Genomic DNA, 15,799 nt, shown 5'->3' with positions numbered 1-15,799 from the left:
TATATATATATATAGTTACTCATTTTTCAGTATGCAAATGCAAAGTTGGATCAACATATGTCAAGGCTTTTTATATAATGAGATTATCAGAGCAATGCAAAGTTGAGTAAAAATACATTATTTTAAGGTGTCAAAAAGATTTTAGACAAAATAGGTAGCATAATCTGCTTTTATTTAAAACAGTGACAGTTCTTCATACTGCTTTAAAAATAATATGTATAACATATTGATCACTACTGCTTTTCCTATGGGCTTATTGCTGTTTGGATTTTTCTGCGTTTGATTCATCCTTAGCAAGCTCCACATCTGCACCGGATGTTCAAAAAAGTCTGTATAAGTTGATATTCATACATATTCATGCAATTTGGATACAAGTATGACATTTTCAAAATCAAGGGATATGTACATGTATATTTTTTTTGAGTGGGTATCACTTTTACATTACAGAAAACCCCTTGGTTAATTAAAATTTTTACTTTAGAAACAAATGCTTACATTTAGTGCAAGAAAAAAATATTCATGAATGCAACATTTTCTTTTATCAATAATTGACAATATCGATATATGATGCATGCTAGCAAATGTTGCTTGCCCAGCATTCTTACATTGTAACATTTGTTTTATTTGCAAGGCCATGTGAGTTGAATCTCCTCATTTTTAATGTTCTTTCGATTCCTAAAGTCTCCAGGTACTAAAATCTTTGGTCAGAAATACACGCTATGCATGCTTTCAATTTCCTTAACTTTTGATTACATGTCAAGTATGGATCAACTTTAGCTGCTCCAGCCTTTACACTGGCATCTCATTAAAAAGACGTTAAACTGTGGGAACAGTGCTGATTGAAAGAAACCATTTTGGGATTTCTGGAACCAAAATGTTTTTAAACGTTCATAGAACTTCATACCAAATAGCCCATATATACACCTTTCTACTCTCAATTAACAGTTTCAAAGAATTTGCAACTATTCATGCACCAAATTTCAATTTTTACTGAAACTTTCAGAAATCCATTTTTTTTTACCCTTCTCTCTTTCCTTTGGCATGGGTCAGATCATCAGATGGAAACATAGATATTCTTCCAGGAATGTTTTCTTTTGGTGACATAAAGTGTTGGACAGTCGAAATGGGGTGTGATTCTCTTGTGGAGTGCACCAAGCTGTCAAGGGCACTGTCTTTTTTCGCTCGTGGCCTGCATTGACTTTAACGACTGCCTCCCTCAGTCACGCCGGCTGTCCCACTCTCCTACTCTTCTGTAATCCTTTTGAACCATTCCTCCGCTGTTCCCTTTTCTGCCAACTTATTTCTGGACTGCTTCCTGTTGGATGCTTGAGCACATTTCTAGCAAACAGTAGTGCAAGACAGAATTGTTCCACAATGCAGAAGTTGAATTTAGTTGTTTATGGGATGACAATTTTTTTTTTTTTCTTACCTTCAAATTAAATTCTGGCATCTTTCTTTATGTGGAAACTCAAATACAGATAATCCCTTAAGCTGCACAAAGACAAAGTGACCGGTCCGCATCAAGAATGTCAAAGCCACAAACATTTATTTTGCTCTTGTCTTATATAAAAAAAAAAACCCAATAAGTTTTGTTGGATGATTTTTGTTTGTTTTCCGTTGACTAGGTTTCTTTTTTACTGAGGCATTTAAGGCTTAAATACCATTGAATTGGAGGCTTTAATGATTTACAGTGATCAATTTGTTTCATTTCATAAAAAGCTTTAATCAATTTCAAATAGAATAACTTGTTTATCAAAAATCTTTTTGCATTATCTGGGTGAAATATACATATACAGACTAGGTATGGCTTAGCAAGTTCTTGACTCTGTGTCACCATCAACAACCTGTCAGGATAATTTTTTTTAAAAACTTTTTTCAGAGCTCATTTAAATTGTTTGTGTTTGTATGATTGAGGGAGATTTGGTTCAAAAGCTTAATGTTAGTCAGCCACATCAAGATCCGTTTTAGGGTGCATTTGGGATTTTTGTTCCAAAACTCCTACCTTTCCAAATTTTTTATATCAGGCAGGCTGTTAATATGAGATGAAACAAACAAATCTTCTGTATTTTCCATCCAGTTGGCTGTGAGAAAGCACCACAACATGGTACAATCATCACCATGTTCAACACTTAGTATATTGGTTTTAAAAATCTCACTTGGCTTTTTCCAAACATAATTCTGTCCTTTGTGGCCAAACAGCTCCGTTATTATATTTTTGTCCTGCAAACTGTCTCAAAACATTCTCGTCTGTTTTCCACCCTGTCTTTCCAGGGGCACAATATGCCAGCAACAGAAAGACCACTCCTTCCAGTGACACTCCCGCGCTCTGGTCTGACAGCCGTTCCAGCCTCCACCAGCTCCCTTCTCCAGAGCCCGTTCAGGCTCCGGCCAGCACTGGCAAGCCTATCGGCTCCTCTTGTGGGCTCCTTGGGGCGAGTAGTAGTAGTCAGGGCCCAGGTGGCTCTGGTTCTGCTGTCAGCCCAGTGCTTGCGTGGCATGCCGCCATCACTGCTGCTCGACAAGCGCAGGATGACGTCGAAACGCCTGAGAAGGACTCGCGTCCCTCGGCTTGCGCTTCTGGACCGGCTCCTGTTGGCTCACTCGCACAGAGAAAGAGACAGCAGTATGCCAAAAGCAAAAAGCAAGGAGGATCCACCAACAGCCGGCCACCCAGAGCGCTGTTCTGCCTCACCCTCAACAACCCGATCCGAAGGGCCTGCATCAGCCTGGTGGAATGGAAGTATCTTTTTGTCATCTCTAAAGGTTGACCTTTAGAGATGATCTAGAATTTGAATGAATTTCAACCAGAAGATGCATGGAAGCAGTGGGTGTCTTTACTTTGAACACAATAGCTTTGCAGGATATATTATGTGTGCCATTTTTGCTTTGTTTGCAGTGACTAATAAAGAATACTGCGGTGAATGGAGTCACTGACGTAGGGAATAGGCTGGCATTGCAATATCTCAGTTAATGCATGAGAAGACGAAGCACTGCAACAAAGCACCACAAAATATCTAACAGATAAAAAAGATATCCAAGAAACAGGTGGTTATTACTGCTGCACACCCTAAGTACTTTTTGAAGTAAAGATTTCTCCTGTTACCTTTTGAAAGTGATTTTACCCCATTGCTGTTTGAACCGAAGGAAAAGTTAGTAAAGATAATAAAACCGATAGGTTTGCAGCACCAGCACAGCAGTTTTTTTTAAGTATGACTTAAAAAAAAACTTCTTACTGAAGCTGAGAATGTGACACTGTGAATGTGAATATTTCTTTCCTTAACATTTTCCTTTCAGACCATTTGATATATTTATACTCCTGTCTATTTTCGCCAACTGCGTGGCCTTAGCCATCTACATTCCCTTTCCTGGAGATGACTCCAACTCTACAAACCAAGAACTCGTGAGTAGTAACATAGATGCTGCTAGATTTATCACAAAGCTGATTTCAGCTGTGTATTGAACCTTAGTTATTAGTACAAGGTGTACAGAAAACAGATCTTTGCAAATTACTGCATTGGAGATAGTTATAAAAAATGGTAAGTCCATTTGTAATATACTGGAATATTGGAGATAACGTGATAAAATGGATTTATTCGTTTTGAGCATTCTTTTTAATCAATCTACTATGAGACCATGCAGAAGCAAGTTTGATGTTTGACATTCTTAGGATGTTAGGTGTCAGATTTTATTTTTTATCAAAGACACAGATGTGAAAAAGTAGACTCTGCCGGAGTTAACTGTGCAACAAAAATGGCAACTCTTCCATTTCTTTCTTTTACACACATTGGTTGCTTGCTGTTTGTGTCACCTTGTTTCATTAGCTGGATTTCTGGTTTTTTGGCTTTTATATGAAAGTGATAGGATTGGTGTTTGAACTTCATCAAAACGTTTCCTTCCCGGAAATACTTGGACAGGTGCGTCGGGTTTCATTGTTCTCTTGAGACAGGTGTCCGCCTGCATGCATGTGCTGACGTACAAATACTAAGTTGCTTATGTGTCATGACAAAGAGGAAATCAGAGATGAAAATAACTGTTTATATGTTTTACCCACCATATACCAATTTTATAACCTCAAACTACAAATAAGTAGATTTTATCACTACACAAATGAATATGGATGAATTTGTCTCACATCAGAGTTTGTGACACGGTAAAATGACATACTGATATGAAATTAAGCTGTATCTGAAGCAGTATTTTTTTTTATTGTTTTCCTGATCCATACCCACATGTCCAAAACAATAATTTCCAAGATGGTCCTGCTTGTCTGCTGTAGTAGCAAAAAGCACCGGTGCGACTAATAACATTAGCAGGCTCTGTCTGGATTAGTGTCTCTGTAAAGACGATCACTGACACGGGTGTCTGAACCAGGTTCCTGAAACTGGGTCATTAAAATTGGATCAAGCCTTGTTATTATTTACCCATGAGCTCTCTCTGCTTTGACTTTCAAAGTCTGTCGAGGCTATTTGTGCAGGGAAAAGTCCACATCTTCAACAGGACTGAGTGTCATGTAAGTTATTCATACTTCGAGAAATTAGACACATTTCCAATGTTGTGATCCAGACAGAGGCGCAAGTTTAATTACATAGAGAAACTATTGAGCAAGTTAATAATTTGGGTGATTAAGTATAATACTGTTTCCAGCTGAAATGGTACATTTTTACAAAAATGAAACATGTAGCAGAAATCAGAAGAGGTATTCTCTTCATTTGCTCATCACTAGCACATCATCTTCATTAGCACAAAGGTAAAGGAGAACGATGTCCTTATACAGTGCTACTAAAATATCTCAAATTTTCTCTCATTGTTTTCTTACTAAGTCAGCTTGCTTGTCATAACTGTATAGAGTATTGCCATAAAAAATATTGGAAGTGTTGCCATAAAACCTGCTGCGAGAACATGATTGTTGGTAATTTTTTTCAGAGGCAGTGGCTTTTCCAAAATTTAGACCTCCGTTCTGTAATTTAAATTAGTAGAGCTGTGTCGTTTGACATGCATCATGTGTCTGAACCAAAGACTAGAACTACTTTGGTTGGACAAACAGGAAATCGTCCCATTTAAACCATTTGTAGCAGTAGCCAGCTGCTGTTGGCACATTCACTCTACTTACTAAGTCACATTTGTTGTGATGTGGTTGACCTCAGTTTTCTTCTTTTTCATCTCGCTTAAAGATCATTTGCGATATTTGTAGATGCCTGACTATTTTGAATGTCATATTTAACTGAGGACTGGCTAAAAAGGACATGTTTAATATCTTACGTAATCAACAAAACATAAAACATTTGTCATGATGGCATTCACAACAATCACTTTTAGCCCAGTTTACAGAAAACATCAATTCAAGGCATTTTAGCCATGCAACAAATAGAAACACATTTGTTGCAACAGTAGAACAAAAACAAACAAACAAACAAACAAACAAACAAAAACAACAACAACAACAACAACAACAAAAAACAACTCAGGTTCGGAAATATTTACTGGACAGAACAATTTTCATTTAAGCCTGTTGAAAGAGCAAAATGAATTTCTAATATTACTTAATACAAACATTCACATTAGCACCAGAAGGCTTTTTCATACAGACAATACATACAATGCCTTTTTTTCCTCACTGCGTCTGGCAGTCACCCTTCTCAGGCTCAGAGGGAATTGTGTGTATAAACCAGTGAGACGGACACAGTTTCATGGTCTGTCAACAGATGGGGATTATTCACGCTGTCCAAGTCTACACTCATTTCTTACTATCCAATGTACAGTATGTGTAGCTGAGGAAAAACATACGTGCTTTGTCTAATGAAACATAAGAGACGCAGGCTGTATAGTTTTTTTCTGTTTGGATGTCAAAGCAATAATTGATTTGTTCTCATCAAAATACACAGCATTACTTAGAATATATTACCAGTGGGATGGAACTACACTTTGGTAAGATTATTTAAGATTTCTTGCTGAGTTTTTCAACTGGAAGACTAAACATTTTTTCCCTTCTGACTTAATTTTAGATTCATTATTTAATCCACTAATTGTTTCCAAAAAAAAGTTGTTTGTTTTTTTAAACCCAGGAGTCCAAGTCAGGAAGAGAACCAAATAATCTGTTTCGCAGAACGTTGACTGTGTTTCATACATGCAGCAGCCATGTTGGATGTTTAACTCGGGGTTGCTCCTATGGCGACTTTGATGTTACCACCCAGATGGTTGGAAATTCCGACATTCTTGTGTAAACTGAATGCACCATATGATTCACGGCGCCATCAATTCCCACTGTTGCCAGCTACTCAGCATGCAAAGTAGCTCTTGGCTGTCCTGAAAGTCGCTAGAAGTCGCTATGACATCACTAACTAATTTGCAGATTTGTGTGATCTGGGCAGTAGAATAAAGGAATATCACTCTTGGTGAGACAAAAAGTGATTAAGAAGACTCTGAATATGTTCAGAACTACAAATAATTTAATAATATAAATATTTACCTGAAGCTACAAGGATCAATTTTGCATAATATCAGATATAATCTAAAGTAGTTATCAGAGGCACACACAGAGGAGGAGGAGAATCGGTGACTGAGGCCGTGTGAATCAAATTTAGGGATTTATTTGAGTGCCACCGCAACATGAGAAATGATTTTCATATTATATTTACATCCTTTGTAATCCAGAGACAGATCACTGGCAGCTTTGTGCGTTCATGATTCAATTGCAGTGTGGAAACAGAGTGAAGTGGGTCTCCTTTCTGCCCTGACTGCAGGCTGGGTTTGCTGTCAGACCGACCACCTGTAAGCGTGTTGGAGGTGCGGCAGCTCTTACTGTTAGCCAATATCGCCAAGTCTCCAATAACACAAAAACAAGTTTCTACATTTGTTAGTAGATTTGTTTGAAGAAAAAAAAAAAAAAAACTTCACTCGACTGCTCTGAAAAGTTGCTAGATGTTGCATGTTCTTAGCACATTTTGACTGAATGCTCATGCAGCTCTGATCCTAAGTATTCAGTGTGTGTAGTTATCTTTATTATGGTTTAAACTGTCAGGTGTCAGATATCTGCTTTCAGGAAAATCTGAGAGTGGAGCTCTTTCCACAGTATTGTTCGTCTAGTAATCCGTGAAGATGATGAAGGCTTTTTAATTAGATAAGGTTAGCTTATAAAAAACTCACACAGAGATAATATTTAGCTGTTGCAGTGGATCTATCCTGATCTTCTCCTGGAGTGTGTTTATACCTGATGAATGTGATCGGGTTTTTGAGGGTGAGGGAGAAAGAGAGTGTGCAGGAGGGCAGAGAAACTGTGCGTGTGACCAGTTTGAGGGATTAAGCTGGGCGGTGGATTAGTAGTCCCTAAATGAGAGGAAGTTGCTGAGGCAGAGAGGAGGAGCGAGAAGAGAGGGATGGAAAGAGGGATGGATGGATGTGAAAATAGACAAATTCACCTACATCCTATATTTTATGTTTTTCACTCTGCCGTCTATTTGACTTAATTTCTCTTTTCATAGGATTGACAGGGTCATATTGTTTTTTAAATGAAGGTCAAATCAAGCACATATGTCAATAAAATGGTGTTATTATGGTTGATTGGTGTGCAGAGCTGTTGCTAACTAGCTTTCAGGATTTTACTTAACTGAGAATTTCAAAGAAAAGCAACAACATCAAAAAAGGTTGAAACTTTATAAAACTATTTGCTCATGAATACAAATAAACCAGTTCTGTAAAAACGTAAGTGAAGTGCAGATCATCTGATTTGATATTTGAACATTTAAACCAGCATTTTGTCTTGTCATCAGATGGACAAAATGTAAAGTTATATACAAATGTTGGTATTTTAGATATTAAAATGACTGACTGCTGTATGGTTAGGCCTGTACGGACGGATCCTCTGCTGGGATTGACCAGACTGGTTGATTCTGAGTTTCATCAGATCGTTAGTGAGTCGTATCCAAATGTGTCATCCATGTTTGGAGTCTGTGCTGATTATTAGAGTTCATTTGAACTGCATGTGGGTGAGCCTTTCTGTGAACAGCATGAGTCACGGATCAAAGGATAAATAATGTTTTGGGTAATTTAGAGTATAAAGTTAAAACCATGGTAACAAGCTTACTTAAAAATATTAAAAGTAAGGGCAGGATGAATGTTTGATGTGACAGAATTGATCTTAACTGGACTTCCTTCAAGTGTATCTAGTATGAAAAATACCTGAAAATTAGACCTTTATTGGCATTTTTCTGGGTGAATTCAGACATAGTTCAGAGTTCAAGCAGGTTTAAATTGTAATTTTTTTAATTGTAAAAAAAATATCGTGTTCTTCTGGTCTTGAATGAAAGGAAAAGGACAGAAGATAAACATATTTAGTGTAAACTGAAACAAGATTTGTCATAGGTTTAACGCTTGAACTTTTTCACATCGACTCATGTTACAATGACAAACTCCAGCATATTTCCTTTGACTGATCAACACAATGTGCCATATATAGTGAAGGACAACTAAAAGGAAACATGGTTTTAAACGTGTGTGGTGCTTTTGTCTTCATCTCTCTTGACTCAATAGTTTTACAGTGACGGCTGAAAGTCTTTCAGGGTTTGTCTCTACCAACTTGGAGAGTGGATTGTTTTTTTCTATTGCTCTTTGCAAAGCAGCCTTAACCCTGTAAGACTGGATGGAGAGTGTTTACTACCAGTGGTTCTCTGTTTGGCTTAGCTCTAGACTTTGACTGAGTCATTCCAACAGAGCGCTGGCTTTTTGGGACTGTTGTCCTGAAAGACAGACCTCTCTCCTAGTTTAAAGTATTTTGCAAACTCTAACAGTGTTTTTTATTTTATTTTTGTTGCCCTTCATTTAGCTTCCTCCATTTACCCATCAACTCTGAACAGCTTCCTTATCCCTGCTGCAGAAAGCAGCTGCACAGCATGTTGCTGCCACCATGATAAACCACCAAGGGGTTGTGTGTCCAGGATGTTACCACACACTGCTTTGATCATGTTGAACAAAAAGTTCAAGTTTGATCTCATCTGGCCAGAGCTTCTTGTTGTTGTTTATTTATTTTAAAAGGGACAACACACATCACATAATATGCCAGAGATAAACACAAAGATTAGTTTTCATCTGCAGTCTTCAAAAGTAATTAATAACCTATAAATAACTTTGTGCTTGTCAGACACTATATAGCAAAAGTTCAGAGTGCATCTATAACCTCTGTCATAGCTGTTAATTAATTGTGCACTTGTATAATTTTCAGATGTACATCCTAAAAAAGATTTTAAAGATTCACTTTATGTCACTTTTTTACATTTCCTGATTGTGATTCACAAATAAATTGTCTTATTCTGTGGGGTGATTTCTTATTCTCAAACAGTAGTTCCTCTGCCGTGTGTGTATATGTGCATAAAATAGGCAAAGCACCGAATGTTTGAGGTTTCCATTCGTAAAATAAAGAAAAAACAAGTATGAAACTGTTTTTTTTTTGGTATCTGCCCACACAGATTTGGATCATGTGAAGGTTTTCTGTCTTTTGGAGCTTGTTTGCCTCTTTCATATATAACAGAAAGCCCAAGTCTACACACACGGATGTGCATTTGCCCAAAGTTCAAATTTTGTCTGTTTTATTGTAAATCTGAGGGTTGAAAGTCAGGTTGCATCACTCTTTTTTTTCCATGAGGGATTAAAGGTTTAGAGAGCAGGGGAAATGAGAGTAAAGCAGCAGTTTTTTGATCACATGGCGTTTCTGTGTGTGTGTGAGAGAGAGAGAGACACAGTGAGTGAGAGAGGCTGAATGTGTTGTAAAGAACGATGGAGAGATTTGATTTGTGAGGCCTGAGCAATTATGGATCATAGCGACTTCAAGTTGTTGCATTTATTTCTGTCTTCAATTCTGCAATAAGATCGTACTTCACTCTGAACCCAGGAAAAGTCATTGCAGCTGACTCGATGATTATTAATTTCTTTCTGCTGTTTTCTTTTCTTCCTCACAGTAGAATGCAGTTTCAGGATTAAAAGTGTTCTTTGTGAAAGAATGCAGAGGAAAAAGACGCCAGTGTTTTCTTTTCTCATTTTCCACATTGGTGTGGGAAACGTTGCACCGGATGTGATGCTAAATTATTTTTGTAAAGTGCTATAAACCTGTGAATAAATATGAGAACAAAGGGTGGGTGTGAGCAGTTGGTGCTAAAATACAATTATGTTTTCCATCTTGTTTTAGAATAATCTGCATTGGTAACGAAAAATTCTGGTTTTTTTTTACGTAAAATTCTGCTATAAAAATACGGATAAGGAATAAATACATATTTTAAAGCAAAAAAACAAAATAGGTACATTTAAAGCACTATTTTTTTGTGTAGTAGCAGTAAAACCTTTTACTACCCAATAACAAGGTTGGGAGTTTAAATGTCCTGTGGGTCAGATAGTATTGCCATTAACACAGTGAAGCCAATAAACTCTATTATTTTTACTTTACAAACATCTTGAAACACAATCAGAAATTCTTTTTACACCTCACACCTGAAATCCACTCTCTGATTTTACTTGACTCTCAACTTTGTGGCTGGGTTGCTGTCATTCTCAATCACTTTCACTTTGTTTCAGTACCACTAAGAGTTGTCTTAAATACGAAGTAGTGGAAATACTTTGCAGCTTGCCTCATTAAACAGGAGGCGTCGTATCTTATTACCATGCTGAGCTTCACAGAGCTCCTGAGGAGCATGTCTATGTGCTGGATTTTATACATCTGTGGCCAAGGAAGAGATTAAAATGTCAGTGTTCGATGGTTTGAGGATACTTTTGGTAATATACTGTATCATGATTATGTGTTTGAATCTATATGAAGTATATGTGTAGGTGGATGTAATAAAGGATGTGTTTATGTAGATGGGAGAGTGTGAATTGTGTCATATTTAGGCTAAATCTTCCCTAAGCTGCAAGTTATAAAATAATATGCATATAAGCATCCTTGTGTTTACATGGGACTTTGTAATACTGCCACTTCTGACACAGCATGGTTGCGTTGTTGGACCTGGCCTAAACTCAGAACCTTAAGGAAGGTGAGATTTTATTTTTTGCAAAATGTAATGTGTATTTGTAATTCTTCTACCATTGTGTGCCTACAAAGAAATGCTTGTCTAATGGGTATAAAAAGTCAGTTATTTTGTTTTAACTCTAGATGTAGACACGCTTATGAGAATCTCCGTTTTTTTGTCCTACTTTTGAAGTTAGAGACACATTTGCCTTCCTTAATTGTGTTCTCTTGTCTTTCACATTTTGAGACAAAGAAAAAGTTTTTATTGTCTTATTCTGACAGAACAGAAAAAAGGAATCATGGATTACTAAAGAAAATATTTTTAAAGCTCTGGATCCATCCATGGTACTTCAGTTGCATGTAACTTATAGGACTAGTCAGGGATGCTATTTATTATGACCATATGATTATGTTAAAAATTCCATTTATTCCATAGCGTAGTTTTTTTTCACTAAAGGAAAGTAAAACAATTAAATGTTGGATTTTTGCAAGTTTTTAGAAATGGCAGACATTGGGTAGGATGCTGTCCTTTATGTCAAATCTTGAAGAAGATTTTTTTTTTTTCATTATCATTTTTTTATATGTATTTTCCATAACCTGAAGAACAATTGCTGTCTCCACAAAGTCTTGTTCAATTTGAGTCTATGCACACAGACACTACCTCATTTTATTTTGGTTCCCCGTCTTTACTCCTCTTCATTTTCAGCGCAGAAGCTGATCTTATCAGAGTTACAGCCATCTGAATTCAGACAGAACACAATATGTTTCATAATTTGTATTTTCTACCCTACAGATACAAGAAATTTAAATATGTGAGTGAATATAAAGATGTGCCAAACGGGCTATAAAGGACACTGGTAGAGCTAAATTGTTGCAGCTGAGATAAGTAATCATTTTTCTCACTTGTTTCAATATTTCTCATAAAATATGCTGAATTAATAAATAAATATTTCCATTGTTGAAGCCCATACTGCATCACAGAATAGCCGATGTTAGCACCCAAGGAGATCATCTGATTTCTTAAGGCCTCATTTACCCTGCTGGTTTGCTCTGCTAAAGATCACTCACTGCCCATGTGTCACGTTATGTTTGTGTGGGGAAGAGTGTGTGTGTGAGAGAGGGTGTGTGTTTGGATTGTTAGGCAGAAAGAAAGAGATGTTTACCGAGTTGCCACACCACAGGCAGGGAAAAAGGTTCATGCATGAATCTTGTGTAAATATATTAGGTAATCTCAGGTTTATCTGTCTGGTAAACCTCTGTCTTTGAGAGTAATAGTACTGAATAACAAATTAACTTTGTAAACATAAGTGAAACTGATGCACACACTAGAAATAGATTGTTTATGCCACCAGTTAAGTAACCATAAAGTCCAGCTACAGAAAGCACGGACTACATCAGGGCTGATTTATTAAAACTGGAAAATAACAATGAGCCAGCAGTCTGGACACAGAGGCAATGGAAAAGATCGCTCCAGTTTTGGTCCCTTTCTATTACAACATGATATGCTTGAAATAAGAAATAAGAACATACTTTTTAAACTAAATACTGGTATTAGGAACTTTTTTATCATTAATTCATGACTTTAATTCATTCATGGCCTGTAATGCGCTTTGAAATGGAAAACATAAGGGTACATGCCATTTATGTAAAGTGTGTTTTAATTCTCGTTGGCTGTATAATAAACACTTTTAGTGACAGTGACAAGGATGTTGAGTGAAATAAAAAGCAAGCATACCTTAAGCTCACTGCTACAGAACTGTCACAGTTGGCTTGTCGGAAATTTACAGATAATTAAAAAAAATATATATTTTACACACATTTTTTTACAGTAAATTTGAGATAAAAATTTTTTTATTAACTTTCTTTTGTGCTGAACCATATTTAATATTCAATACTTCAGTAGTAAGTTTGGTTCCTGTTATGAAGGTCACATTTTATTGTTTCTGGAATATAATCATGCAAACCAAGTAATTTAATACTTTGCATATATCTATCTTTTTATGTTTAGCCCTTAATCAAGTCTTGTTGCATAAAAGCGTTCAACCAACATTATGGACTTATATATTTTCTTGGCTTTCATGCAGGTTTGCACATTTTGTTGTGAGACTGAGTTGATGTTTGCTCACTGCTCTGGTACAGCCTCATAACAACCTCGTCGCTCATTACAGTCCGGATTTTCCTGTTCATTCTTAGTGCATCATAAAAAGCTTGTTTTTACGACTGACACAGAAGACTCAAAGCACAGAGAAGAACCATATAAAATATGAAATCTGAAGTTTAGTCTTTTGAACTTAGGTAAAGCATCTCCACATGATGTTTTATGCTATCTATCATTCTCCTCTTGAAGGAGTAGTTTGAGGTTCTAGGAAGACACTATCTTTACATTTTGTAAGAACAGATTGTGTAAATCATCTTTATGTTCCAACATTGTCCACACAGCTATGAATAAGTGATTTTTCTGGGGAAGAACTTGAACTAGCTTGCAGAGTTTTGATCTCAACCTGACAAAACACCTTTGACATGATTTGGATGAGTTGAGCCTTCTCGTCCAACATCAGTGTCTGACCTCACAAATGTCCTTCTGGAAGCACGGCTGAAATCCTTTAAAACACACTCATGAACCTCGTGAAAAGCTTTCCCAGAGGAGTTGAAGCTGTTATAACGGCAAAGTCTGTGCCAACATCATATTAAGCCCCATGGTTTAAGAATGGGATGTCACTGAAGTTCATGTGTGTGAAGGTCAGTGACCTCTTACTTTTGGCAAGATAATGAAAAATTCTGTTCTTTTTTCAGATTGCAGAGCTCTGTGTTTCATACTTAAGGTAAAGACAGCGGACTACAGGGATCGATTTTGTAATTACTGTCCTCAGAGAGGCAGATTTACAACTAGGTGTGTGGGTGAATGTGAATGTCTCTGTGTGCGAGTGTGTATGTAGCTACTGTAAAGCAGCTTCTGGACATTTATGATAATACAGCTTCATTACCATCACCGTGAGTCATCTCCTTCCTTCTCTGAGCTGTCACTCCTCTTCATCATTATGGCGTATTAAACTTAGGCTCCGTGCACATAAAAAAAAAAAACCCAGTTCATTTGACCTTAAAAGAACAGGAAGTAACACACAGAGGTTAGTGATTAAAATACTCATTTCTGTATCTGCAGCTTGAGGAGCAAAAGGCCATATTTTGAATCAATTAGTGGCCATAAAACACTAAACATGTTTGGATTTCATTTGAGAGCATTTTTTAATAAACAGCATGGACACACACACACACACACACACACACACACACACACACACACACAGACACACAGCACAGCTCCAGAGTGCATGTTTTAATGTTACGCAAGTGTTTGTGTTTTGCAAATGGAGCCCAGGGGCTTTGCAGGTTTTAAGGCTGCAGGGTGACAGATGCCCAGATGTCAGGAGGCCTGCAGGACTTACTGCTTAGCACCCAACTGCCAAGAGACTGCAGCCTCTGGAGGAAATATGGGCCACAAACATAAACACACTCTCCGAGCCACACAAATACATAGCCTTACAAGCGCATACTGTAGATTGAACACCTGATATTTTAAAAGGTCACTTTTTTTTCCTCGAAATCAGCCACTAAGCGTTATCAGCATTGTGCATCAGAAAAAAGTGACGGAATCAGTGTCCTGTTGGACTTGACCCAAATTGATTTGTGCAGACTACAAGCTCTTCATATTGAATTTCAGTGAAAGATTAGAGGCCTAAAAAAAAAAAAAAATCATACATTAAAAAATATTTTAGGACCAAAGAGATTACAGTCCAAACCAACCTCAGCAAGACTGCCTATTTTTTATTTTTTATTTTTTAGAAATGAGAATCAAAGCCTATATTTTTGTTGATGGTGTAATATTATAATACAAACTTTCTGCCACTGTTTAAGAATAACTCATATTTATTGCACACAGAATATTAACTACATCATTGGTTAACACGTTTTATTAGTTCCTTTTCAGTCCTTTCACCTTCTTGGAGGGAGATTTTTACGTCCCGTCTGAAATGAAAACAGGACATTATGCAAACAAAGCTGTCAAAAATGAAAAATAAAAGTAGCCCGTAGATTGGAGGGTCAGGAAATGTGATGAGGAGATTATCTGTTACAGCTAAGCAGGTTTATGGCTCGTGGGACAAATGAGAAGTTAAATCTCCAGCATAAACCAGTTTCCTTCTTGATGTCAGGATGCCTTGCTGTACAGACAAAGAACTTACTTCACTGCAGCACATTTGTTTGCCATATATGACAGTGCAGCACATTTGTTTCACTGTCATAAATCTATACGATACTTTATGTTCTTGTGTCTTTGACGGCAGCTTCAGCTGATAAATCACAGCATTCGGTTTAGATTTTTTAGGACCTTGTATTTTTTTTGTCTGGAGAAAAACCTGCATCTCTATATTCATTATGTTCCTCCTTTACCTAGTTTTACATACAGCACAGCCTGCTGCTGTGACAACTGTGGCCATGGAGACTAGTGGAGTGTCCACGGAGCAAGCTCTCAACAGGGGAGATAAAGGTGCAGAGAGGCATACTGACTGCAACTGGATATTAAGAAAAGAGCGCAAAGGACTGGACAGTGGTCAGACTGGACTGGAGAGTAGCTTGAAAGGTGGAAAGAGCCCCTGAACTGGTCTGTGATCGTAAAACGGAGTGAAAAAATTAGTTAGCATGTTGGAGGATGAAGGTAGGGCTGTAGGTGTGAAGCTACAGAAATAAAGTAAAGGGGAATTTAAGGATGTTCAGCTGAAAGTTGTAATATCTTTATTCCCTAAATACAGAATCCGC

General features: G+C 37.2%; 1 protein-coding gene across 28 annotated transcripts in view; it reads left to right on the top strand.

Annotated features, from left to right (window-relative positions):
• The window catches only part of LOC106952887 (voltage-dependent L-type calcium channel subunit alpha-1D-like), a 74,149-nt gene that overhangs the window by 9,560 nt on the left and 48,790 nt on the right, over positions 1 to 15,799 (top strand). For all 28 annotated transcript variants that reach the window (XM_015041286.1, XM_015041290.1, XM_015041285.1 and 25 more), the window contains exons 2-3: positions 2,272 to 2,740; positions 3,295 to 3,400. In XM_015041286.1, coding sequence (XP_014896772.1) covers positions 2,272 to 2,740; positions 3,295 to 3,400 — 575 coding nt within the window. The remainder of the gene's footprint in view (positions 1 to 2,271; positions 2,741 to 3,294; positions 3,401 to 15,799) is intronic.

Source organism: Poecilia latipinna, unplaced genomic scaffold (genome assembly GCF_001443285.1).
Source record: "Poecilia latipinna isolate Pla-1442-1.1 unplaced genomic scaffold, P_latipinna-1.0 Scaffold545, whole genome shotgun sequence".
In the NCBI taxonomy this organism is placed as follows: domain Eukaryota; kingdom Metazoa; phylum Chordata; class Actinopteri; order Cyprinodontiformes; family Poeciliidae; genus Poecilia; species Poecilia latipinna.
This window is presented reverse-complemented; position numbering and strand designations above follow the sequence as displayed.